Genomic DNA, 27,506 nt, shown 5'->3' on the forward strand with positions numbered 1-27,506 from the left:
TACTGTTAAAAGATCCAGCTCCGGCGCAGCTTCAGCTAGCCTGTATTTCTATAGCGCCTTCTTAGAGTTCTACAAACCCCCAAGGTGCTTCACAACACAATCAGTCATTCACACACTGATGGTGATGAGCTACAATGTAGCCACAGCTGCCCTTGGGTGCACTGACAGAGGGGAGGCTGCAGAGCACTGGCACCACCGGTCCCTAGGACCATCAGCAGTAAAGGCGGGTTAAGTGCCTTGCCCAAGAACACAAAAGCAGCATGTTCTGCAACCTTTGAATTACGGGACAACCCACCCTACCTCCTGAGATACTGCTGATGTTTTGTCACCGATTCCAGGACATTGGTCTCCAGAATCTGCTGATACTGAGTGGAATCCATGCGTCCCTCAACTTTAACAAGATTCCCAGTCCCTGCACTGGCCACACAGCATGATGAACCACCACCATGTTTTACTGTAGGTAGCAGGTGTTTTTCTTGGAATGCTGTGTTCTTTTTTCTCCATGCATAACGCCCCTTGTTATGCCCAAATAACTCAGTTTTAGTTTCATCAGTCCACAGCACCTTATTCCAAAATGAAGCTGGCTTGTCAAAATGTGCTTTAGCAGACCTTAACCAGGTCTGTTTGTGCTGTGGGTGGAGAAAAGACTTCCTCTGCATCTCTCTCCCATACAGTATCGCCTTTTGTAAAGTGCACCAAATGGTTGAACGACGCAGAGTAACTCCAGCAAGATGATGGCACCCTGCCATGCCCTAAAGGTTTCAGTCATCCAAAACAAAATGTACCAAGAGAAGATGGTCACACTGTGCACCAAGAATTAAAAAACTGAATGACATCTGTATCTGCTGCCAAAGAGCAGGGATTGGACTATTTATAATAACTTCTTTTCTACAGACAAAGATGTGTACCTAGTGGATGCAACAAGAACTCTGACCAACATCGAGGTCTAACCCAGGGCTGCCTGCTGCAACTGATGCATATGCAAACACATGCAGACAAGATGAGAACTGGTGACTTTTTTAGGTCAAAATGAATGTTACTGAATGCCATTTAAATTTGATATCCATTTTTGTTTTCTGTCATAGTTATTTGTTGTCACATTGGCAACAATAAATCCCCGGCCCCTCGTCGATTCAGAGGTTCTGGGAGTGAGTGAGTGAGTAAGTAAGTAAGTAAGTAAGTAAGTAAGTAAGTAAGTAAAAGTTTATTTATAAAACACCTTTCGCAGATGCAAATCACAAAGCGCTGTACAACATGAGTAAAATCAGGGCAAATACCTCAAACCGATAAAAACAGATCATAAAAACAATAGCAGTGACAAAATAGTAAACAAAATCAGGAGTAAAAACAAAGTGAAGCTGTGAACAAGAACAAAGCCATCTTTCAGAATATTTAGCGGGGGAACGCCTGGATGAAAAGGTGAGTTTTTAGATGATTTTTAAAGACCTCTACAGTGTTAGAGAGACGGAGATTTGAAGGTAGACTGTTCCAAAGTCTGAGTGCAATAGTCTGAAAGGCCCTGTCCCCTTTGGTTTTCAGTCTGGTTCGAGGAACAGCCAGGAGGTTTTCAGATGTGGATCTAAGGTTCCGAGAGGTGGTGTGTGGGGATAAAAGCTCAGATAGGTAGCTTGGAGCCTGGTTGTTAAGAGGTCTATAGGTCAGGACTAAAACTTTAAACTGTATTCTATATTCTACCGGGAGCCAGTGGAGGGACTGTAAACCTGGAGTGATGTGAGCTCGTCTGCTGGATTTGGTTAGGAGTCTGGCTGCTGCATTTTGGATGGCTTGAAGGTGTGAGAGGGAGGTTTTGCTGAGACCAGTAAAAAGAGCGTTACAGTAGTCTAAGCGTGATGACACAAAGGCATGGATGATTTTTTCCAGATCTGCAGTAGAAACCAGTTTACGGACTTTTGAAATGTTTCTCAGTTGAAAGAAACAAGAGCGGGAGATGGTTTTGACGTGTGAGTCTAAACTTAAAGCTGGATCAAAAATAACTCCTAGGTTTCTAATGTTGGCCTTGGCTGATGGGCAAAAAGAGGCAATTTCTTGCTCGATTTTTGGCTGAAGTTCCGGGGGTGCAGCGATCAGGGTCTCTGTCTTGTTAGCATTGAGGACAAGAAAGTTGCTGGACAGCCAGTTACTGATCTGGGTCAGGCAGAGTACAAGGGTGGCCAGCCTGTCCAACTGGTGTGGCAAAAAGGACATATAGAGCTGAATATCGTCAGCGTAGATGGTGGAATGCTGGATCTCAGATTCAACACCTTGTTTGCAAAAAAGTGGAGAAAGGTGTTACAATCGCCAGCTGAAGATAGCGGAGCCTGCTGCGGAGGAGAAGACACGATGCTGGAGATGGTATCAAACAAAACCTTAGGATTATTCTTATTTTGACATATGAGGTTGCTGAAGAAAGAAGACCTGGCATTTTCTACAGCTTCGTTTTATGACTCGAGAAGTTCTTTAAAATATTCACGACGAACAACCAGACCTGTCCTCTTCCACCGTCGTTCCACTTTTCTATTGGAGCGTCTAAGTTCAAGAATCTGGTTGTTCAGCCAGGGTGAACTGGAGGCACTGGAACTGGGGCTGGTTTTGTGTGGGGCGACCTGATCTACAATTTTGAGGCAGTGACCATTAAATGAGTTAATAAGGAGCAAATGATGAAACTAATAGTACTGTAAAGATAACAACCGAGACAGAATAGAATCTGATATGTTTATATTTCAATACTTCAGTTATCCTTTAACATCAGTGTTTCCTTTCAGATTGTTCTGACAGTGCTTCCTAAGAGAATACAAATAGCTTGTCTTGTAACTTACTAACAGCTCCCAGTAAGTAAAATAAAACAGACACTGAAAACCCAAAAAAAACCCTAAAGGAACATTCTATTCCACCAAAGCACTCTCAAGATTTATACTTAGTTTTTTAGTCAGCTTAAGTGAATTTTCTCCTATTGCATTATGTTTCTATGAGTCAGTCCTAAACTACAACACGTGTGCATGAGTCCAGATCCTTCAGTTACACACTGTACAAGAATCTGTAGAAAATCTTGGGCACTGCGTCACTACTGACTATTGGAGGTGAGACACACTGGCTGCTGTGCGATTGAGAAAGACAACACAGAAACATTAAGCAGGAGGGATCACCTCCACCTTTGATGGCCCCATCAGCTCTGTGTCTGGTCAACTGAGTAGGTGGAGCATGGTGATAAGCCTATCTGTGACCGAGTTCATCGTGTTGCTGGAGACACAAACAGGCACAACAGAAAGTGACCAGACCCCAGACTGCAAGAAAAGAAAGACTCCTTTTGACTCATTCCTTATAATCTTCCCTATCTGTTGGCTGGAGCTGCAGTTCTTACAGAAACTTTGATAATGCGGACCACAATTTACAACCACTGACTTGGAGGTTTTGTTGAGAGTTAAACAAAGATGAGGTACAATACACAAGACAAAAGAATACAAATCAAAAGAGAAAAATGGGATGGGGGGGCATTTCTTTGCCTGCTAAATGAGGGGGTGTAAAAGGAGAAGAGCCATAAAGAAACAGAAGGAGGTGGTGGAAGGGGAGTTGGGGGCGTTCCTGCTGGCTCAGGCCTTGATTAACACCAGACCTCTGACAGGAAATGACCGGGCTAGCTCATAACGCCAGGAGAGCTTCCATCTGGTGTTGGGGCCATAGAGGAGTTCTCCACCCAGGAGAGCTCAGGAACCCAGCAGAACTCCATGAACACGCTGTGTTCTGAACTTGGACTGAGTCTTGCCGTTTGTAGGGTGCAAACCATCAGTCCTGTTTGTCCCGTTGTTACTTGAGGCCTGTACAAATGGAGCTATACCTTTAGCCTTTCACCCCAGACTTCAGATAAAAGAAAATCATCGTGACAGTGGATCACTGCCACACCTAAATACTGGACAGATCTACTGATCTTATACTTCTAATTGGAACGGGACACATTCATGAGGTATTGAAGGTGTTTATTTGAATATTGATTAGCAGGTGACCCGGTAAGATGGGAAGTCTGGTATTTATTGATGGGAAGAACTGAACAAGGAAAGGGCTGTGGAACAAACATTTGTTTTGTGGGCGTGTGCTTACCTTTCCTGTTTCCTGCCAGCAGGTGAGAGCAAAATAGTCCTCGAGGGCGTGTGGACCTTTTATAGGTTCCAGAGGGATGTACCAAGAGGAGGATTGGAAGAGTGATTGGGTGTATTTATAGAAATGAATGTGGAATGTAGATATTTTAAAGTAACTATGATTGTGTATGAATTTATTAGCTTTTACATTTAGTGTTGAGGTTTTAGGTGATGGTTTATCCCAATTAGGGAGATGTATAAAAGCTGATGTCTTCACTGAGATGAGGTGAGGAGGTGTGTGGGGGGATGTAGAAGTCTGCACAGCAAAAAATAAAGAAAAGAACACCATTCTCCTGTCCTCTGGTTTGTGATGCTACTCTGCTAAATGGGTTGCTTCTAAGGACCGGTCGGCCAAGATAACTATCATAATCACCAATTTTCTTAACAGTCAACAGGACGGTTGTAAACAGGGATTCAGTGACTTGTGTGAGGTGAAAGTTACATTTCTTCTGATTGTGTTAATGGAGGAAGTTGTATGCAGTAAGTGAATGGGGTGGGGGCGGTCTGGAAGGAGAGAAAGGGGACAGTTTGAGGAGGAAAGCGGGTACATTAGGACAGACCATCGTTCACTGCTGTCTGGAATCTCAAACATAAACAAGTTCTTCCGCACCAACAGATAAAACTCAGATACACCATAAAACCTAGTGGGTCTGTTAGAAAACAGAACTAAACTTCAGCTAGATTATTGTGTCCAAGGTGCAGTTTAAGGTTGCATCTCATGATGACAAACTAAAACTTTTGTTTTAGTTTTTCTATAACTGTGAATATATTTAAATGCAGCAACTATATAAACCCGGGACATTGGCATTCTTCTTGGAAGATATTCTTGACTCCTGCACTCCAGGGTGCTATTAACTCCAACCTTCAACATGCATGAATGCATTTATGAACATATTTTAAAGATAAGCTTTCATCTGTATAAACCCAAAACACCCTTCAGTACTAGTTTAAAGTTCTGTTGCAAACTTTGGAGAAAATTCTTCTTCATTGGAAGACGGATGTTTTCCCAAAGGACTGTCAGAGTGTTGAAGACACGAGGGATGGGCGGGAAGAACGAGCTGGACAGACTCCCTCTCTGACCTTGCATCCAGGGGTCAGTAGTTGACCCCATCTTGCAGTGACGCGTGTGCATGGGCCAGGGGCCACCGCCTCTGTTGAGGTCCCACAGGAGCCTGCTTGTATGTGCGTCTGGTATGCATTTCTGCCTTTGCTTTGTCAAGTGAAAGTGTGTATATGCAAGTCTGTGTGGGATCACCATGGTGTCTCTTTTCAGTCTGCAAGCCCCAAATCCCAGCAGAAAAAATAAGTGCTTACACGCTTTTTACGACGTGCATTTCCTGTCATAAATGAAAAGTGGAGGAATCCTCTGCTGGGCGCTAACACACTCCATAAAGAAAATCAGAGGTGTAAACACACACTGGGTGCATTCTGTGAATCCCACCCAACAAACCCTGATGAAGGGCGACAGACCAGTGAGCATCACTTTCAGATCCTTACATAAAGCCCAATGAGCAGTTTCAGGACATAAAAGCAGGACTATGACGCTATTCTACTTGATTAATGAAAAACAAGCTCTTTGTCTCATGCCTCTGCCCTCTAGCTCGCACCTTTTTATAGATTTTGGTTCAGCTTAGTTTCATTTTAGCATAAATTGTTAGAAAAGGAAACAAACGGGATTCAGACCTATGTAATACTGGATACATGACAACTTTTTCATATTTATAGATAATTTTCTTGAACCACTATGTGCTGAAATGACTCTTTACAGGGTTTTTGAAAAGCCACCCAGCCCCTATCGCCCCCTGTGGCCAGAATACAGCACTTGCAACTTCAGAGTTGCTGGTCCAGTCTGTTGGGACTTAAAAATTGAGCTGACATACCTGGTGCTGCAGTCTGCTTCCAGCATGTTTCCAGCATGTTTTAGATCATGAGCGCAGCTGAATTGTTTAATTTGGTGACAAATCACTCCTGTAGACACTAAGGAAGGCTGGGGGGCATTTCAGCTGTTAGATGAAGGTGTTAAAAAGACGAACGCACAGCAAGGAGTTAAGTTTTGGTTCTACAATCAGAAACTAGGGGGCGCTAAAAGCAAGCCAAAACTGCCTCGTCTCTCTTTAAGCAAAAGCAACTGTTAGCACATTTAAAAAAAAGAATAAAGACATGACGTATGAGTCCCAGCCCAACCACACAATCATGTGTACTTTATTGTAACTGAAAGTGTGAGATGACTTTCAGCTATAATACTACATGAAATTGGAGCTCATTACTATTAAAAGTCACTGAATTGTGGCCATTGTTTTGTGTTTAAGTCAGGTAGCTGTAGTGGACATCTTGAACTGGATTGTGTGTGTTTTACCACCAATTTCTATCTGACAATTTCAACAAAACCTTTAGATGTGACACACGGACTTAAAATTAAGAACCTTCTTTGTGTTTATTTATGTTGTCTGATCACTTTGTTCCATGATTCTATATCAATACAAAAGGTTAGTTGCATTAATCAGATGAACAGAAACTAAAAATATATTAAAATCTTTAGAATTTCCACATATTTTATGCAGTAATACAACAACCTGACAAGCCAGAGGGGAATCCTGACACCAAAGCAGACTGTGAAGTCCTGGGTGACAGTTTGAGTCGTAGCTTTGCCCTGATCATCCATAACATTGAAAACACCACACACTGCATGTGTGGCCTGCCGGTTAACCACGCTCTAAGGAGCTGATGAGACTCTGTTAATTAAAGCCTGATCTCCGTGTCATCTGCTTATCTGATGAAGGAAACGACGCCACCGCCTGCCTAGGCCACCCTGGGGTCTGCTGTTCTCTCATCATATATGTGTGTGTATTGTGTGTGTGTGTGTGTGTGTGTGTGTGTGTGTGTGTGTGTGTGTGTGTGTGTGTGTGTTTGTGTTTGTGCAACAGCAAAGGAAGTAGGGGAAGACCACCAATTAAAAATAATTGCAACTAATTTCATAAACAAAGTGCAACAAGGAAAATATATTTAATAAGGCCCAATCATTAGACTCACTTCTGCTCTACTTCCTTCCCGACCAGCTTGCTGCTTTAGGGCCTCTACGAGATGGAAGGGAAAGGATAAAATGAGGAAGAAAAGAAAAATAAAAGGAGAAAAAAAAAGACACGGAACCATAAAAAACAGTAGAACAGTTTAAGAAGTAGGCAGACAGAGTTGGTGGCCAGAGTTATGTGTGATCCCTTTCATGTCTCTTGACTGGCTCGAGTTGCCGTGCCAACCCAAACAGTGGTGTTGGGGAGGTCCGACTCCTAAAGCACCCCCCTTTCTTGCCCCATGCACACCCCACTGACAGGATGAACAACAAACCCAATGAGTGAGTGATGCAGGAGAAATGAACATTATGAGAAACCATTACAGTTCCAGTTATTTGTTGTACGTCATTTTCCTCTTTATTTCCTGAAATGAGTAAAACACTTGCATCAGCACCAGCTGGGGTCTAAAACTTCCCAGTCTCATCGCTAGAGCTCACGCCCATTCACTGACACGGTTAACAAACTATGATTCATCATTCTGAGCTCGCTGCATGTCCACGGGTGGAGATCTAGTATTATTCAGCTCTTGGTCTCCGTTGCCTTGATTCTACGAGAGAAACATGTTTCAAAGGGGGATGAAGTTTGAACCTCTACCAAAGAAAACCGATATTCACCATTGCTGCCAGGAAATACATTCAGTATATGTTTCGCCCTCTAACCAGTACAAATGTACTTAATTAACAATAACTGCTCAAAGCTATTTACAACCAGCACACATCACACACACCACAGCCATGTACATTATAAAACGTCTCAGCCAATCACGCTCCAGCTTTCATGAGGGGTCTGGGTTCCTAAACCAATCCCATTGTTTGCTCCAGCTCTGCAGTGTTCCCCACAACCAATCCGGCTTCCCGGCATGTGGTGGTTGGCTCCGGAGCGTTTGGTTTAAGAGCTCATTTCCCATGCTGCAAAAAGCAGAACCATCTTCTTGGATAAATAGTGTTGAGCCCTTAAATCAAAGCCATACCCTAACAGAACAATACGCAGACACAACAGCAGTGGGTGGTATTGAAATTTCATACAATCACAGTGATAAGAAAGCTGCTCGTACTGAATCCACATGCATTTTGTGAAATCTATTCTGGGTTGTTGTCCTTTTTGGTCTCATTTTTATGACTATACTGTTAAAGAATTTGTTTTGACCTTGAGCAAGAAACTTATGAGCTTTGAACTTAACATTTATGACAAGTTGGATAATGAACTAATTCACATAAATATGTTGTGGACTCCTTCTATGATGCAATCAGGGCTTAATTTGAGCCAGATCCGGTCAGAACTCTCTTATTTTGAAAGGACACATTCCAGCCACTGTTAGGATGTTAACTCTCACCATCAAGTTGTGTTTAAAGAAGGTAAATGTTACCGCAGAAATGGGTAACAGACAATGAAATGATTCTTTGCAACATTTAAATGTTGACAGCGGGAAAATAAGTCAGAACTGGCACGCAGCTACCGAGTGTGCGCCTGCTGCTCGGTGCGTTAACTTTGTTAAAAGCATCGAATCGCAGTCCACATCAGTTAATACTGCATCATGCTAAAACTAGTGATTAACACCCCAAGTGTCTACGTGCTTTTTGTTAACACCAGTAACTACTCAGGTAATGGGTTATAAACAACTCCCAACCACATGGAGTTTTAAAGCAATATCTGCAAATTTGACAGTTGTAGACATTTGTTTGCCTGGTAAAGAATCGGTTGTAGTTAAACACCTAATTGTTGGGATTATTTCCTAAAAGTTTCATGATCCTGTGATTCATGAGATACTTTTCTAACAATCAGCCAAGAACATAACCAACCACCTGTTGCCGTACAGATAAAGAATCTCCAGGGCTGAACGGAAACACGTCCCAGAAAACAAAACTACTGTGTGAGGAACATCATTTCCTGAAGATGCTTTTTAATTAGGATAGCAGAAGGAGGTAGTTACCCAGCTCGGGGTGTGTTGGACTAGACTAACCCCTCATGTCTCATTTAGCCTTTTTTTTCTGGAATGTGTTGTCTGTGTTTATTTTGTTTTTGTGTCTCTTCAATTTATCTATGCTTGCATTGTGTGTGTGTGTCTATGCAACTGCAGTGTGTTAGCTTAGCTTGAGCTGTGGACTGTATCCCCCCAAAAAAAGAAGAACACTTGTAAAAACACTGTTCTCATGGTGACCAGGCTTCCTTCAGCGTCTGGTTTCTATTTGAGTCCTTTAATTGGGGAGAATGTCACAATCAATGTTTTGCTCTGGATGCTGAGACAGACGACCTCCTCCTCATGTTACTACGGTCAGTTACTTCAACGGCTGCTATAAAACCCTTTCTTACATGCACACGCACACACACACACACACACACACACACACACACGCACGCACGCACGCACGAAGATTACATTTAAGAGTTAATGCACTGCCAGGCCTCTCTGAATGGTCGAGCCTTGCTTTCTTTTCTCCGTCTTTAAACACACCTGGCACACCATGACAGGCTTATTTCAAACCAAGTGTTTATAACAAAGTCAGGCTTTTTAACATGAGCCACATCTCTCAGCTTGAGCCCGCCAAGAGGCCCCTCGATTCCAAACAACGGCCAAGTAGAACAGGAAGAGGAGAAACTGAGCATTTGAGAGAAGCGAGAAAGAGAGAGAGAGGCATAGGGAACGGTCAGCAGTCTTTATTAGTGCTTTGTAAAGATTTACACACCCTTTATACAAAATGACCCCGAATGCAATACAAGTCAAAACCTCAATGTATTATTTCAGGGCGTGTGCTGAAGCCCGGCGAGGGCCAAAACTAAAAGTAGAGCTAATTATGAATTATGTGGCAGAGTAGGAGACCGTGTGTTAGAGGCTCAGGGCTAAAGATGCCATTACCCTGGGAGGTACGCCAGCTGTGGTGTCGAGGTAGATGGTTCATTCGTCTTAAGAGCTGGCCTTGACCTGCACTACCACGCAGCGTAAATACGAGAAGGTTCAGAGCTGTTATGGGGAACAAACTGTACTCTACTCACACATATAAATATTGTTTATCTGCAGCCAGTATCTCACTGGGCTGGGACTGTAAGTGACCTGATAAACACAAAATTGCAAGAAAAATAGGAAAATTTTCAGTTGGAATTAAATTAAATTTGATTTTAAGGAGTTTTTTCACGTTTTATTGATGTGACAGAGTCATGTGGTGCACACAACTGCAAACAGGTGTGCAGAATTTATAGTTGCAGCTTGCACAAATGGTCATAATTAAGTTTCTTTTCCAGTTTATTTGTAATGATGTATTTGCCAATTGAAATAATGAAAGCTACCAGGCTGAGCTGCCTGCTACAGTCATCCAGGCAAGCTACCAGGCTGAGCTACCCGCTACAACCATTCAGCTGGCGGAGCAAACCGCCAGACCAGGGCCGGCTTCACCTCTAAACCTCAAAGTGACGGGCCCACTATCAACAAACGGGGTGAGTGAACAAGGATGCCTCCAAAAAAAAAATAATAACGTGACTGAGGAGAAATTGGAAGACATAAAGAGATCACTAAACTTCATGTCAGAAGAAATGTCAACAATCTCGAAGCAGCAGAAAGCAATATTGGAATTAGTAGAAGAGATCAAAGACTTGAGAAGACAAAATGAAGAAAAGGACAAAAGAATTGCTATGCTGGAAATTCGAGTGTCTGAGCTGGAACAATACTCTAGAATAAATGATGTAATAGTGACTGGACTTGAAACAATGCACAGGACTTATGCTAGGGTAACAGCAGCAGAAAGTAGAGATCCACCAGAGCATGAATTAAACAGCTTAGAGAAACAGGTAATAGACTTTCTTGGCAGCAAAGGGATAAACATAGATAGCAAGGATATAGAGGGGTGCCATCCTCTTCCAAGTAAGAACAAAAATCAGAAACCTGCAATCATTATCAGATTGGTGAACAGAAAACAAAAGAAAGAATTGCTTAAACAAGGAAGAAAGCTGAAGGGAACAAATGTATATATAAACGAACACCTGATTAAGAAATATGCAGACATAGCAAGGCAAGCAAGACTTCTGAGAAAGCAGAAAAAAATACAATCAACATGGACCTAAAACTGCAAAGTGTTCATTAAATTGAACGGGTCTCCAGAGCAGGCAAAGATTTTGGTTATCAAAGAAATGGCAGAACTAGAAAGATACAAGTGAATAATATGGATAAGAAATACTGATAAATTAAAGAAAATAAAAATTATGAAGAACTTGCAGGCTACCAGTAGGGCTACTGAATAGTAAAAAATTAGGAAATAAATTAGTTTACATGGACACAGAGGAAAAAATATATGACATTGATAATAAGATAGATGAAAGCTTTTTTGATTTAAACATAAATTGTGATTATTATGAAGATGAAAAATTGAACAGTGAAATAATTACAGGAGATAGGCTATCAATTATTCACATCAACAGTAGAAGTTTGTTTGGTAGATTACAAATAATACAAGATTATTTCAGTAAACTCGAAAATAAATTAAGTGTGATTGCAATAACCGAGACATGGCTCAAGAACGACATGATGGATGAAGTTCAGATAGAGGGATATGAACTTTTTTTTGCTAATAGAACATACAAAAGAGGAGGTGGGGTAGCTTTGTTTATTAGAACAGATTTGAAATGTAAATTAGTTGAAGACATGACAATGATTGAGGATGGGGTCATGGAAGTAATAACTGTGGAAATTAATAATAATACATCAAAAAATATCCTGGTTGGTTGTGTTTATAGAGCACCTGGGGCTTGTATTAAGACATTCACTGAAAGAATCAGTGAATTGGGCGATCACATAAAGAACAAAACCTTGCTCTTGTGTGGAGACTTTAATATTAATATAGAGCTGCCTGCTGGACAGAAAACAAATGATTTCATCAATCCTATGTACAGTTTAGGATTATTTCCGTTAATCACCAAACCAACCAGGATCACAGCACATAGTGCTACTATAATTGATAATATATTTACAAATAAAAAAGATGATGTATTGAGGAGTGGGGTATTGATGGCCGATATTAGTGATCATCTGCCTGTCTTTGCAGTACTGAAAAATAAACAATTGATAAAGCAAGAAACCTCATTAAATTACAAACGAGATAGATCATTTAGAGCATGGGAAGCGCTAAAGAAGGATCTTGAAATGCAGAATTGGGAGGAAGTATATGTAAGGGATGTCAACATTGCATATAAGTCCTTCATGAAAAAATTGATGAAATTATATAATAATAACTGTAAATTATTCAAAAGTAGTGGTAAAAGGGTAGATCAACCATGGATGACTAAAGGAATAAGAAATGCATGTGCAAAAAAAAAACAGCTGTATAGGAATTTTTTAAAATCACAGACAAGAGTAACAGAAGACCAATATAAAAAATATAAAAATAAATTAATAGCAATAATTAGGAAAAGGAAAAAAGATTATTATGGCGAATTATTGGAAAAGGATAAGGCTAATACAAAGGCTACATGGGGAATAATAAATAGTGTGACGAACAGAAATAAAACTAGATCTAAGGTACCAACTTACTTTGTCAAGGACAATGTAGACATTTATGATGTAAAAGAAATCTCTAATGAATTCAATGATTTTTTTGTAAATGTAGGGAGGAGTTTGATGGGTCATGACACTTTAATTGAAGACAATTTGAATACAGTAGTAAATAATGTCAGTAGTATTTTCCTTGGCAAAGTAGAAAAAGAGGAAATACGAGAAATTGTAAAAAACTGTGGAAATAACCGATCAACTGATTGTGAGGATTTGGACATGATGACTGTAAAGACCATAATAGAATCTGTTATTGATCCTTTTACTTATATTTGTAATTTGTCACTTTCTACTGGAGTCTTCCCTGATGCTATGAAAATAGCAAAAGTGGTTCCACTGTTTAAGAATGGTGATAAACATAATTTCACAAATTATAGGCCAGTGTCACTACTTCCACAGTTTTCCAAAATACTTGAAAAAGTCTTTGCATCACGGTTGGATAAATTTATTGAAAAAAATATGATCTTACATAATGAACAGTATGGATTCAGGACCCAACATTCAACAACAATGGCAATAATGGATTTAACAGAGAAAATATCTGAAGCGATAGACAATAGAGAATACTTTATTAGTGTTTTTATTGACTTAAAGAAAGCTTTTGACGTTATCGATCATTCAAGGTTACTGCAAAAATTATATCAGTATGGAATACGAGGGGTTGCTCATCAATGGGTCAGAAGTTATTTAGATAACAGAAAGTAATATGTTCAGATAAATGGCATTACATCAGAGCTACAAAATATTGCTTATGGAGTGCCACAAGGGTCAGTCCTTGGACCAAAATTGTTCAACCTGTATATCAATGATTTGGTAAATGTGTCTGACAAACTAGGTTCTGTTTTGTTTGCAGATGATACAACATTGTTTTATTCAGGGTCTGATATAAATGAAGTAACTAATGTGATAAATATTGAACTGATAAAAGTTAAAAACTGGTTTGATGTAAATAAATTAACACTTAATCTTAAAAAAACTAATTTCATTCTATTTAATGACAAAGAAAATATAGACGTAATATTAGAAATAGATAACATGGAAATTCAAAGGGTAAAAGAAATCAAATTTTTGGGAGTAATGATTGATGAAGCTCTAAGCTGGAAATCACATATAGGCTATATAAAAGGTAAAATGGCCAAAGCCATTGCAGTATTATATAGCGTAAAGTTTCTACTTAATAGTGAAGGATTGTTATTACTATACAATGCACTGATTCTGCCATACTTAAATTACTGTGTAGAAATCTGGGGAACTGCATATAGAACGTATACACAACCTTTGTTTGTTTTGCAGAAAAGAGCGATGAGAATTATAGACAACACTCATAGTACAGCTCCATCTAACCCATTATTTATAAAATATAAAGTAATTAAATTTCATGATTTGGTCAACTGGAGAATATTGCATATAATGTATAAAGCAAATAAAGGTACATTGCCAAAGAATATTCAGCATATATTTGAAAAGAGAGATAGCAGTTATTCATTGAAGGGATTTGAAATCTTCAAAAAACCTAGATTTAGAACAAGAATGAAGGAAATGAGCATATCTGTGAATGGTGTGAAGTTGTGGAATTGCCTGGACAGAGAATGGAAAGAGTCAAGAACTCTAAAAGTGTTCAGTCTACACATTAAATCACGTGTGTTGAGTGGATATGACAACGGACAATTGATGTGGACATAATAATTAACAAATGTGAACAGTTACGGGACTGAAAGAACTGGTGAGGGACTGCACAAATATAAATTGATATTTAAGTTTAAAAAGGGGGCAGAAATAATAAGATTGTTCTTCTATCTGCTCCCTTTCATTCAAATATACATTGTGTTTTTATGAATATTGTTTAGTATCTGTTGTGTTATTTTTATTGAATGAAATAAAGATAATTAAAAATAATAATAATATACAACCGTTGCATCATAGTTATTATGAATTATATGAAAAAGTGCAAAAAGTCATTTTACAAGCTTAAATGGTTGCTTGAACCGTTGAGAATGCTTCATTACTCGGCTTTTCAGTTGTTTTATTTGACCTTTATTTAATAATATAATTCTATTTATCACATGATATGAGCAGATTCATGTTGGTGAACTAATTTAAACAGAAATAATGTCTCTTTCAGCAGTTAGGAGATAAAGATGTATAGAAGTGTGAAATAAAAATAGCAAAAGTAATCTCAGTATATAAAAGTGTAGACAAACACAGTTCTCCAATTATAGACCGATATCAATTCTCCCTCAGTTTTAAACAAAAGTAGAAAAACAGTTTTTGAAACAACTGGATATCTTGATGGATAAACATTCATTATTAACCGACTTCCAGCTCGTGTTTAGATCTAAAAGATCAACCTCGCTGGCCGTAATGCAACTAGTGGAAGACATGGCAAATGCGACTGATAAAAAGAGAATACACTGGGGGAGTGTTTATCGACTTTAAAAAGCATTTGATACCAAGAATCATAAATTATTTGTTAAGTCAATACAGCACAGTTTGATTACACTTTATTTTACTAAAGTTTTCTCTGAGTCTTCATAAATGCACATCCATGACTGAAGTTACAAAGTTCAAACTGTGTTTTTCTATTTAGGGTTAGGGTGCTTAATGATGGCTAAGATGGAGATGCTGTGATGCTGATGTTGTGCTCATAGACTAATATCAAAAGCTGAATAACTAAGAAATAGTTCAGTAAAAAATAATTTTGTTGTTAGCTACATGGAGTAACAACATGGGGTGGCATTAAATACGTTTGGGCTTCTCCTGCCCCTTTTTTGAACAGGTGCAAAGTTTTGTTTTCAATTGAAAAATATGTTTTGATTTTAATAACAAACTTTTTTTCTTTTTCTCTCTTATTTGATTTTATTTGTCTGTTTCTATGTTGTACTCAACACTTTTCTAATTGCTTTTTATTGCACTAACCCAAAATACACGGCCTTATATTGAGAAGGTCTAAGTAAATGTAAACCTAACACGGCTACAAAGGAAAATAGAATTCATGCAGCACACTGATGGATGACAGCAGACTAAAAATGTACCTGACTTTGCACGAGCAGCACCTATGCTAAGATCTGTTATGTGTCCCTCAACACATGTTGTGCAGATGGAGAAGCTTGCTTAAAGAGCAAGTCACCCCCTACCAGAGTCCTACCGGGCCTGTCCAACAGAAGCAAATGCTTCACATAATCTCTGTCAGATGTAGTATGCAACAATTAGTCACCGTTATAGAGGAAGAGTGTTAATTTCCACCGGCTGCAAACGTGCTGGAGTCAAACATGGTCTTGAAACGCTCCCAGTGGTAAAGGAGCTTGCGAATAAGACAGATCTATTATAATGAACACTACACATCTAGAGGAACCAGGGACGAAATTTTGATTTCAGAAGTGGGGGGGACACAGCAGGCTTGTGCGGATTTGGGGTGGGGGGTGTTATGTAAAGACCCCTTGACACGTCACGTGCCCATCTCAATAATTTTTCCATCCTCTATATCTATATCTATATCTATATCTATATATATATATATATATATATATATATATATATATATATATATATACATACATATCAAAGTTAAAAAATGTACAACTCTATTATTATTTTTATTTATTATCATTATTGAAGTGCAGTTTTGGCTGTTGACAATGGATAGGCCATTGTATTTATTGTTTTGGGTCTTTTTTATTGTTTTTGGTGCAACATTTTCTAACAGGGAGTGAGATTCCTGTTTGTTATTTTTATTCATTTAGAAGTTCTGGTTCTGGACATTTCAATGTTAAATGAAGGTTTATTTGTTGCATTTTAAAGTGTGTACTTGCATTATTATGATATATTAACATTATATTAGTGGTTATTTTGGTCTAGATAATGTTGACAATATCGTTTATCATCAACAATTTGTTGGACAAAATATCGTCCAGCAAAATGTGTTACTTTCCCAGGCCTAGTCAAAAGTATAAAACTTATTTATACATAAACGGTCCCTCCTGAGATCTGGCCGTTTGTTCATTTGCTGTGTTAGAGGACATGCTGAACTAATGTTTTACACATGATCATCACCCCAACATTTGAGTGTATAAAAACATATTAAATATGTTTTTTCCCTTAAAAGTGTTTAAACAGTTGTTGCATTTCAACACACAAAAAATAAATGGAAAAAATAAGATAAATCTAATGAAAAGTGTACATCTTTGACATTAAGCTTAAAAAAATCTGTTGACGATGATGATACTGTTCATTTTTCAGAGCTTTTTAATGTGAACATATGCATTGCAATAGATAAGTTTACAATAAAGTTAAATGATAAAGGTTTTGAAGTTACACTTCTACTACTACTAGTAATAATAATTATGATGATAATAGTAATAATAAAAAAATAATTATAGTAATACGAATAAATTGTGTCTGAGGAGTCAGTTATGTGGAGGAGATGAGTTTGTAAAAGTTAGTTTTGAGTATGTGTGTGAAGGAGGAGGTGAGTCTGAGCTTAATGCAGGGGTGTCACATGTCCAACTTACGTTTTGACTTTGAAAGAAGTCTCTTATATCCACTTTCGTTTTCTTGACATGCTGCCTCCTGGCTGTGCATAACTACCAAAGACTCACAAATGAACACTTATTCAAATGTTATGTAATGGAAGCTGAGCTGAGCTCTGATATTACACAGCGTCTAGTTGACGATGTGACTCAGTACCGGTGTTCCCTAGCGGCTCCAAACTAGCAAAACAACGTGAGCACGTTCTGACTGTTTCCAACTTGAGTGACAGCAGCAACAGCCAATAATACGTTAGCAAGTATCAGCAGAGCCAATAGATTAGCTTTTGGGCGGGTCTAATAGGAAACCGGTTTCCGTTTCGGTCCTAGTGCTCAACCAAATCCATTTAATGGAGCGTAACATTGTTTTTGGACGGAAAAAAGTGCAGGGGACCAAAACTGCCTTTTGAAAAAGTGGGGGGGACATGTCCCACCCGTCCCCCCCCAAAATTACGTCCCAGAGAGGAACGCCAGGGTCGCTCCACCCACATTTCAGGTTTGAGAAACTCATCAGAAGGAGGTTTTGCCTGACGGACAGAGAGGGCGGCACTGCGGCGGTGACACGAACTGCACCGAGACCACCACCTTTAACTCGCTGTGGAAGCGTGGCCAGACTTGGGTGCCTGTTCACCACAACGGCAGAGCAGCACGTGTGTCAGGAAATGGATAACGTCACATATCACCGCTTAGCAAACAGCACTGGCTGATTCAAACGGACTGCAGACTTTTAATCTGAAGAGAGCGCCACACGGATGGTTTTAGGCAGAACATTTATATTTTTAAAAAGATGCACTAAAATAATGACTACACATGTCTACAGCCCCATTAGACACGCATTTATACAGTTCATCAGCAAAAAACGTTAATTTGGTGGAAATTGCTGTTTAAAAGCTTCCCGCCAACACTTTAACATGCTTTAGAAACAAACTGCTATATATTATAAGCGGTCTCACATTTCTTTACACTTTGATTCATTAAAATAAAATTTAGAAGGATTCCAGACTGTTACGCAAAATCTTCCCTTTAAGATTTCCAGTGACATGAGAGCGAGGCCCTGTGACCCACACCAGCAGACTAAGAACACTCGTGAATGTTTAGAAGCATTTTGGAAACTCCCACACTAACGCAGTTGGCAGCATATCGCCCCGAGTGAGATGCTGGCTTCAGCTGAGCGATAACCTGGAGGGTTTTTCTACTGCGGTGCTGCAGCGCTGACAGATAAACGTCACCATCACACTAAAGGGGCTGCAGACGTTCAAGTGAAAGGTTACTTCTCCCTCACACTTATCCAGCGGTGCACAGTTAAGGAATTCCTCCACTTGGTGCAGCTGCTTTTCAAACTGATGGTGTGTATACCAGAGTGTGTGACACAAGGAGGAGAAGGATGGGGTGTGAAGACTTTGATAAAACTCCTTGCATTAGCGGCAAAAGCAGCAGTTAGTAGAAGTAAACAATCAGCTGCTAACACCGTCTCGGAGCAGAGGCAACACTGATAGCAGAAACTCTCTCACCGGTGAGTTTTTGGACCAAAGGGCTGAGCTCTGTCTCCTGCGTGATGACCAGGGTCAGCGTTCCCATTAGCTCTTGCTCCAGCTTCTCCAGCTCCTCCTCCTCCTCAGCATCTCCGTGATGAGCCTCATCAGCAAGAGAGTAGAGATAGGTCAACAGGAGGATCAGCTCATCCGGCCCACACTCGTCCTCCCCGAGCCTCGACCTGGATGACAAGCTGTCCTCGCCTCCGCGGGGCTTCATCAGGGGCAGCAGCTGCCTCAGCACAGCGGGGAAGTCAGAGTCCCCGAGAGCCTGTGACACGACAAACAAACAAAAACACATGATAAACAAGCCTGCGAGTACCATCACTCTTTCACCTAGAACAAAAGACATCAGGTTTCTGCTGCTGGAAACTTCTGATGGAGCTTTTATTATGAAGAATCAGGAGACATTTTTATTCTTGACAGCTTTAAGGTCATTTTATTGCAGGTGTTGCTGAATAGCTCCAGCCTGCCAAATGCTGTGCTGTCAGAGGTTTTGAATGCCTTTTAGCAAATCCAGACACTGCTGCCACACAAAGCTCACCATGCTTTCTGGGAAGAAGAGCTTCTTAGTTCAGGTACAAACTGAAACCTGAACACACTTTCTCTTCACAGCGTTCTCCAGCGCTTGTCGTCGTCTCACAGACATCGAATACTCATTATGTTTAAGTGTTCCAGTAGACCAAAACCCATACAGTACTCAGCATTAATGAGTACACCTCCTTTTAAAGTATGAATTGAGCATTGAGCATACTTGTCACCTCGAGAGAGAAAATGTCTGTAATCTGGATGTATTTTAAGACGGACAGCAAAGGCAGTGTAATGTGTGCAAACTGGGCATTAAATGAGGTGGAAAAAGGTACAGTTGTGGTCAGAAGTTTACATACACTTGTAAAAAATATAATATAATGGCTCTACTGCGTGTCCCGTTATTTCTAAAACTCTGATTTTTCTCTGATAGAGTGATTGGAACAGATACTTCTTTGTCACAAAAAACATTCATGAAGTTTGGTTCTTTAATGTCTTTATTATGGGTTAACAGAGAAAAGTGATCACATTTGCTGGGTCACAAATATACATACAGCAACATGAACTAGCAATTTTGGTGACTTAGAAACGTGTCAGTGAACTGAGCTTCATAGCATGGCCTCGTAACTTCTTGTGAGTGATTATGAGTGACTACAGCTGGTGACTTCTCTTAGGCCAGGTAAATAGAGCTCATTGGATACAAACGCCCACAAACGCTACAATGGGAAAGTCAAAGGAGCTCAGCATGGATCTGAAAAAGCAAATTATTGACTTGAACAAGTCAGGAAAGTCACTTGGGGCCATTTCAAAGCAGCTGCAGGTCCCAAGAGCAACAGTGCAAACAGTTGTTTGTAAGTATAAGGTGCATGGCACTGTTTCATCACTGCCAAGATCAGGAAGAAAACGCAAGCTATCACCTGCTGCTGAGAGAAAATTGGTCAGGAGGGTAAAGAGTGAACAAGAATCACCAAAAAGCAGATCTGCCAAGAATTAGAAGCTGCTGGAACACAGGTGTCATTGTCCACAGTCAAACGTGTTTTGCATCTCCATGGACTGAGAGGCTGCCGTGCAAGAAGGAAGCCCTTGCTCCAAAAGCGGCACCTTAAGGCTCGACTGAAGTTTGCTGCTGATCACATGGACAAAGATAAGACCTTCTGGAGGAAAGTTCTGTGGTCAGACGAAACAAAAATCGAGCTTTTTGGCCACAATGCCCAGCAATATGTTTGGAGGAGAAAAGGTGAGGCCTTTAACCCCAAGAACACCATGCCTACAGTCAAGCATGGTGGTGGGAATATTATGCTGTGGGGCTGTTTTGCTGCCAATGGAACTGGTGCTTTACAGAGAGTAAATGGGATGATGAAGAAGGAGGATTACCTTCACATTCTTCAACATAACCTAAAATCATCAGCACGAAGGTTGGGTCTTGGGCGCAGTTGGGTGTTCCAACAGGACAATGACCCCAAACACACATCAAAAGAGGTAAAGGAATGGCTAAATCAGGCTAGAATAAGGGTTTTAGAATGGCCTTCCCAAAGTCCTGACTTAAACCCCATTGAAAACATGTGGGCAGTGCTGAAGAAACAAGTCCATGTCAGAAAGCCATCAAATTTAACTGAACTTCACCAATTCTGTCAAGAGGAGTGGTCAAAGATTCAACCAGAAGCTTGTGGATGGCTACCAAAAGCGCCTGATTGAAGTGAAAATGGCTAAGGGACATGTAACCAAATATTAGCACTGCTGTATGTATATTTGTGATCCAGCAAACGTGATCACTTTTCTCTGTTAACCCATAATAAAGACATTAAAGATCCAAACTTCGTGAATGTTTTTTGTGACAAAGAAGTATCTGTTCCAATCACTCTATCAGAGAAAAATCTGAGTTTTAGAAATAACGGGACACTCAGTAGAGCCATTATATTATATTTTTTACAAGTGTATGTAAACTTCTGACCACAACTGTAGGTGCATTCAACACTACAGATCTGATGCGCCAATTAAAAAAATAACTAACCCTGCTCAGTTTGCTGCAAACATTTGATAAGCCAGCCAACAGGAATAAAAGGTGTGTTAAGAATAAAGAAATAATCTACCGACAGCGAAACTGCCAAGATAGCACATTTATCACACTGGATGATTGTCTGTTAAATCTGGTTAGAGACAGAGGAGTACTGTAAATTAGAAAAATCTTCAGTATGAGCCAAATTTTGTGATAGGAACAAATTCACTCACATAACGTGCATATTATGACGTCATCCGGTGGCAGCCATATTGGATTGCATCACATTTGCAGATTTTATGTTTTTGTCTTATTTTCTTAGTGTTATTGTTTATGATACATATATACATATTCCCATGTATATATATATATATATATATATATATATATATATATATAATATTTATAACTTTATTGGTATTTTGTTATGTTTACTGCGTATCAATCAAGAACACTGTTTTTGGAGCTTCAGTGTCATGAACACATTTCACTCATCCCTTCTTTGGTTTATTTTGTTTATAATTGTTATATATATATACAGTATATATATATATATATATATATATATATATATATATATATATATATATATATATATATACTGTATATATATATATATATACTGTATATATATATATATATTTATATATATATAATTATATATATAGTATATATATATATATACAGTATGTATATATATATATATATATATATATATATATATATATATATATATATATATATATATATATATATATATATATATATATATATATATAAAATCCTCAATCTAGGCTTTTCCACAAGCCCCATGCAGAACTGAATGGCAATGCATGTTTTCATTTCTGGGACAGTTACATCGTACCAGTCATTATATCTGGAGCTAGAGTTCAGTTCCTCCCTCTCTAAATACTGGTGAGCATATCGGTTAGTGTCAGTTGTGATGAGGGTCCAGAATTCCTCATCCAAATAAACTGACAGAAAATCAATGTGTTCTGAATTTGACAGATCCCTGTCTCCACAGTATCCAGCTGGCTCATCAAAATGCCTGATCCACTTGGAATACTGTTCCTCTTCTCCCAAACTAACCCAGCCACCATTATTACTATTGTCACTGAGGCTGTGTTGGGCCACCCCCTGCTAGCATTGGTTTTTTCCCCGCAGTTCCTCCCCCTCCGGCTCCAATTCCAGCGGATTACACCCCCGGGGCTGAATCAATCACCAGCAGAGTACCAGCCCCCCCCCCCCCCCCCCCCCCCCCCCCCCGGCACGTCTCTTTCCCCGACCACGGACACGGTGACGCGGAACATCGGACAAGGTAAGGGCTGGATGGGCTGCTTGTGTAACCGCGTCGTCAGACTCCCTGTTGCTGCGCGCTGAAGCCACTCTTTCAGTCTCGCTAGAAGACCACAGATCATCCTCGGGAAGAAAATATTCTTCCTCCGAATCCGAATCGGCCAGTACTACACGAAGAGCTTCGTCAGCACTGAACATTCCTCTAGGCATTGTGTTTTTTCCCTCTACCACTCGCTCGCTCTCACTCGCTCTGACAACCGCCGCGGCTCTGCGACTGGTGAGCGGGGTTCAAGCTCTAAATACTCCAAAAGTTTTAATAGTAACACATCCACAAATGCTGCTTGGATTGAAGTTACAGGTGTCTGCCACCCCGCCGTGTAGCGTATTAACTGCATGAGGGCTCATTTCTGCTGCTGTGGCTTATTAAATCCAACATTGCTGCTTGTCGCAATTCTGCGACTTTGGCGCTTAAAGGGTTAAAAAAAACAGTAAACACAGCAGCGAAGGGCTTTACTGATCAGGAAATGGCTGGCAGTGAATGAGTTAATGTACTTTCTAAATGAATGAATGAAATGAACTGATTTTAAAGACCCCACAGGTCTTCTGCAGCCAGAGCAAATAACCCCGGCTACTACATGTCTGCTGTATCGTCCCTTGTCAGGAGTCTGTGAGTCTGCACACCTCGGCATTTTAATCAGATGACTTCATCAGCTGAGCACAGATTCATCAAATAATAAAGATGAGCAGTAGCAGCCAAGGCCCTTCACAAGATAACTGTTTTAGATAAATCTTTATTCCCAGAAGAAAGAAGATTTCATAATCAAAGTTTTCATTTAATAATTCAACATAATCATTGAAGAAAGAAGATTTTATGATTAAAAATCATTACATATTGCCATGTATAATTAAGCAATGAAATGTTCAGGAATCTGTATTGAATGATGGTTTAGTATGTTTACTGGATGAGGTCATCATTACACCAGACAAGAACTAAGGCTAAACTTAAGAACGCATGACACATAACTAACCTTGTCCCTAGACTCAGAGACTCTGCGTCTCACAGCGTGTGTTTCTGAGATTCTTGGTAAGTTTGGTCATAGATAACAGCGGGCATATAAACCAACCGCTCTGCTTTCTCGTCAGTCGGGAGAGAAAGCTGGAGACTGGCCATCTCTTAGCAGATCTCTAGCTCAGAAAGATTTTGACACGCTGTAGAAACCTTAAAGCTTTTTTGCACCTGTGAAGCTGAACAAGATCGTTTTCCTGCAGAACAAAGCTGACTCAAACTCCTTCAGAGTTATTGTAAGACACTTGGTTTCCATCCATCTGTCGTGACCCAAGAAGGACAGCACCTCGGTATTCTACAGACCTCCAGTGCCAGCGGTCATCTGACCACTCTGACTTTCGGATCCACCAAGAGGGTGCCTCTACGGTAATGTAGACACACAGATAGCGTCTGTATGCAGTTTGATAAATAACAGCTTATAGCTTATCTGCAAACCATCTTCAAATATCTCCAATTTCCAAGGTTTCTCCATATCACTGCAGATGTATTAAAAAAGAGTAAAGTTGACTTTTGAGATCTGCAGGGAAAAATGGCAACATTGAAGAGTGACAAACTTCTACAAAATGTTTTTGTTAACCTGTTGCAGCTGTAGCGTGAGTAATGATTGACATTATCACTACTTATTATGACCAATAAGATGTGATGATTCGATTAAAATATGAAATATCAATCTGATTGATCTTTGAATGTTTAATCAGAAGATTCTAGTGTTCTTTGCTTCTTTAGCGACCATAAACACACTTCATATAAATTCAGACAGAGTCAGTATATAGTTTATAAATTAATTGAATTAATTTTCCTAAAATAATAATTCATACATGACAAGATATGAATAATGATATGTGATGTAGTGGATGTGAGGTGAATTGTGAAAGTTGTGTTTGCTTGTAAACCTGCATATGTTGTTTTTGTTGTACTATTTTATTGTATTATTGGTTTTAATTTCTCATTAAACTCTCATTCTCATTTAAAAAAAAGCTAGATGTTATAGCACAACCCTTCTTTGTATCTGAGAGAAATTGTGAAGTCTGGGTTATAAAAGTGAATTGGCTGTTTATTTAGTAAACTACAGATTTATTTTTTTATAAACCTCGTCAAACTCCAGTTTGCAGGCGTACGATACCCTGGTATGAGTTGCTCTCAGCGGTCCGGAAGGTTGCGGTCAGAGTGGTGAGGTCAACGGATGTCGAAACCACAATACTCAGAGATTAGTAGCTTCTTCTGAGTTCAGCTTCCCCGGCCATAAGATGCGACCCGGGGTCTGCAGATTAGATGCCCAAGGTGTGAAGTAACTACGAAAAGAGCTGTTGTATCTGTAATCACTTGCAGCATCACAGAAAGGTTTTTGACTTAAGGTCAAAGGAGATGTTTCAAAAGAGGCTTCTTTCCCGATTTGGCTGAACCAGGAGTCAGCTGGAAACTGAATTAATTGGGAATCAATCAATCAATCAAAGCTTTAGTTATAAAGCGCCCTGTCGGGAAGCCCAAGGCGCTGAACACGGTACATGAGAAAAAAAAGGTAAAACATTAAAGTAGAGAACAAATGGGTAAAACAAGAGATAAAGAGACCAATGAAAGCAGGGAATTAAAATCAACATAAATGAAGGCCTAACTCAAACACGTTCAGGGAACGCCAAGCGGAGGAGGTGGTTCTTAAGGCGACTCTTAAAGGCTGGCAGAGATGGGGATAGCCTGACTGAGGGTGGCAACTGGTTCCAGAGTGACGGTGCTAGGACTGAGAAAGCCCGGTCCCCGCGAGTACGACACCTAGAACGAGGGACAGCGAGCAGGCCTTGGTCAGAGGAGCGTGGCCAGATAGGGGGAGCACCACCCTGGAAGAAATTGTAAACAAAGACGAGGAGTTTAAAGTGTGAGCGATAGCAGACCGGAAGCCAGTGCAGCGAGGCCAGAACCGGACTGATGTGGTCCTGTTTCCTGGTCCCAGTCAGAAACCTCGCTGCGCTGTTCTGCACAACCTGTAGGTGGCGCAGTGGTGATTGACCCAGTCCTGCATATTGACCCTTTGCACGTGATGTCACGCCACTCATGTGACCGCCCCCTTCGCCATGATGGACGGCAAAAAGACCGTTTACACCCATAGAAACTCCAGTGAAGGAAGTCAAAACAAGCCAGTTTGTAGCCATGTACAATATTAAAGTTCCAATATATGATTACATGTGTTAAAATTATGTTATTTATTTATATGAGCGTTGGCGTTCAGAGATCTTCTCATTCTGATGTGAGAGCAGCAGCTGAACCCGGTAACACCACCAGCAACAGAAGCCGGTGGGGACCCGGACTTTTTAACAATCAGCTTTGGTGTAAAGTGAAACGCTGTTAACAACATAAAGTTATAAATCCAGAGGGGTGAATTTAGGCAAAGTCAGCAACATGTTTACATCGGTGAACAGCTGCAGAGAGAACGTAAGCTAACGTTGGTAAGCTAGTTCTCTATGAGCCCCCGCTAGATGCGCTACTTCTTCTGATAACTGAACTGGGCATGAACTAGTTGAAGGAATGCTGGAGGAGTTTGTTCTTGTTTTGATCACAAAAATAATTTCAGGCTCTACTTTTCCCTTTGTGTAGTACTCGTGTCGCTCACTGTTTACATGCTTTTGCCGTCCACCATGGTGGCCCCATGTGATTAGGTGACGTCGGTGCAAAGGGTCAATAGAGAGTTGCAGTAATCAAGCCTAGAAATTACAAAAGCATGAAGTACCCGCTCCAGGTGGGCTGTCGACAGCATAGACTTGATTTTTGCAAGGTGTCTCAGATGAAAGAAACATGGCCGGATCACAGAATTGATGTGAGCATCAAATTTAAGTCCAGCGTCAAGTTTCACCCCCAAACTGGTCACAACTGGTTTTGAGTAGGGAAAAAGAGGGCCAAGATTAACATAACGACCCACAGCCCTGCTGTTGGGGTGAAAAACAATGAGCTCTGTCTTTCCCTCATTCAGATGCAGATAGTTGGCCATTAGCCAAGACTTCACCTTGTTAACACAGGACACAAAGGACTGGATAGAGTGACCTTTCTCCTGACACAAAGGAGAGTAAATCTGGCAATCGTCAGCACAGAGATGGAACGCTAGGCCATGTTTACAAAAGATTGACCCCAGAGGAAGCAAAGAAATGGCAAACAAAAGAGGACCAAGGATCGATCCCTGCAGGACCCCCCAGCGGAGCCCCTCCCAAGAAGAAAAAACATCACCTAGTTTAACACAGAATGTCCTGTTGTGGAGATAAGATCTAAACCAATCCAGAGCAGACCCTTTGTAATGGGAAGTAATTCTTGTTTTAATAAACCACAATGTTATGAGTTTTGGCCAAGTTTGGCAAATCAGAATTCGCAAAGACCTGCTTTTGTGACTGTGAGTAGCACTAAAGAGTTGAGTACTCTTGAGTGGAGTTCTGGTCCAGCCTGTGATAGATCACCAGATCTTTCACAGAGCACTGGCCCTTATTACAGCAAGAGTGAGCTCACATAGCTATAAAAACAGGGCGTGGAGCTAATCTAGCTCATGAAAAGCATGAAATTCAAATGAAAAATCAGCCTGAGAAAAGGGAGAAACAGGCAGCAGGGCCACACAGAGATGGGAGACGTGAACAATAAAACAGAAAGATACTGAGATGTTACAGGGGAAATTAAGATTCAGACGATAGCAGAAAGGAAATGATTGTTGACAGTGGAAAGTAGATTTGTGTCAGCTAAAGCTCCAAAATGCCCCCATGGATACATTTCATTTTAACGAGGGATTCTTGTGTGAAGACCTTTGTATTTCTCTCACCAAGACAAACAGGCTCTGAATGGGGAGCTTTAGATGGTGCGGTGGGC

The 27,506-nt window shown here is 40.2% G+C and overlaps 1 protein-coding gene across 1 annotated transcript in view; it reads right to left on the reverse strand.

The window, feature by feature from the left end:
* scfd2 (sec1 family domain containing 2) overlaps positions 1-27,506 on the reverse strand; it is a 190,755-nt gene that overhangs the window by 76,405 nt on the left and 86,844 nt on the right. Inside the window, exon 5 of the mRNA XM_070554021.1 lies at positions 18,766-19,057. Coding sequence (XP_070410122.1) covers positions 18,766-19,057 — 292 coding nt within the window. The remainder of the gene's footprint in view (positions 1-18,765; positions 19,058-27,506) is intronic.

Source organism: Nothobranchius furzeri, chromosome 8, assembly GCF_043380555.1.
Source record: "Nothobranchius furzeri strain GRZ-AD chromosome 8, NfurGRZ-RIMD1, whole genome shotgun sequence".
Classification (NCBI taxonomy): domain Eukaryota; kingdom Metazoa; phylum Chordata; class Actinopteri; order Cyprinodontiformes; family Nothobranchiidae; genus Nothobranchius; species Nothobranchius furzeri.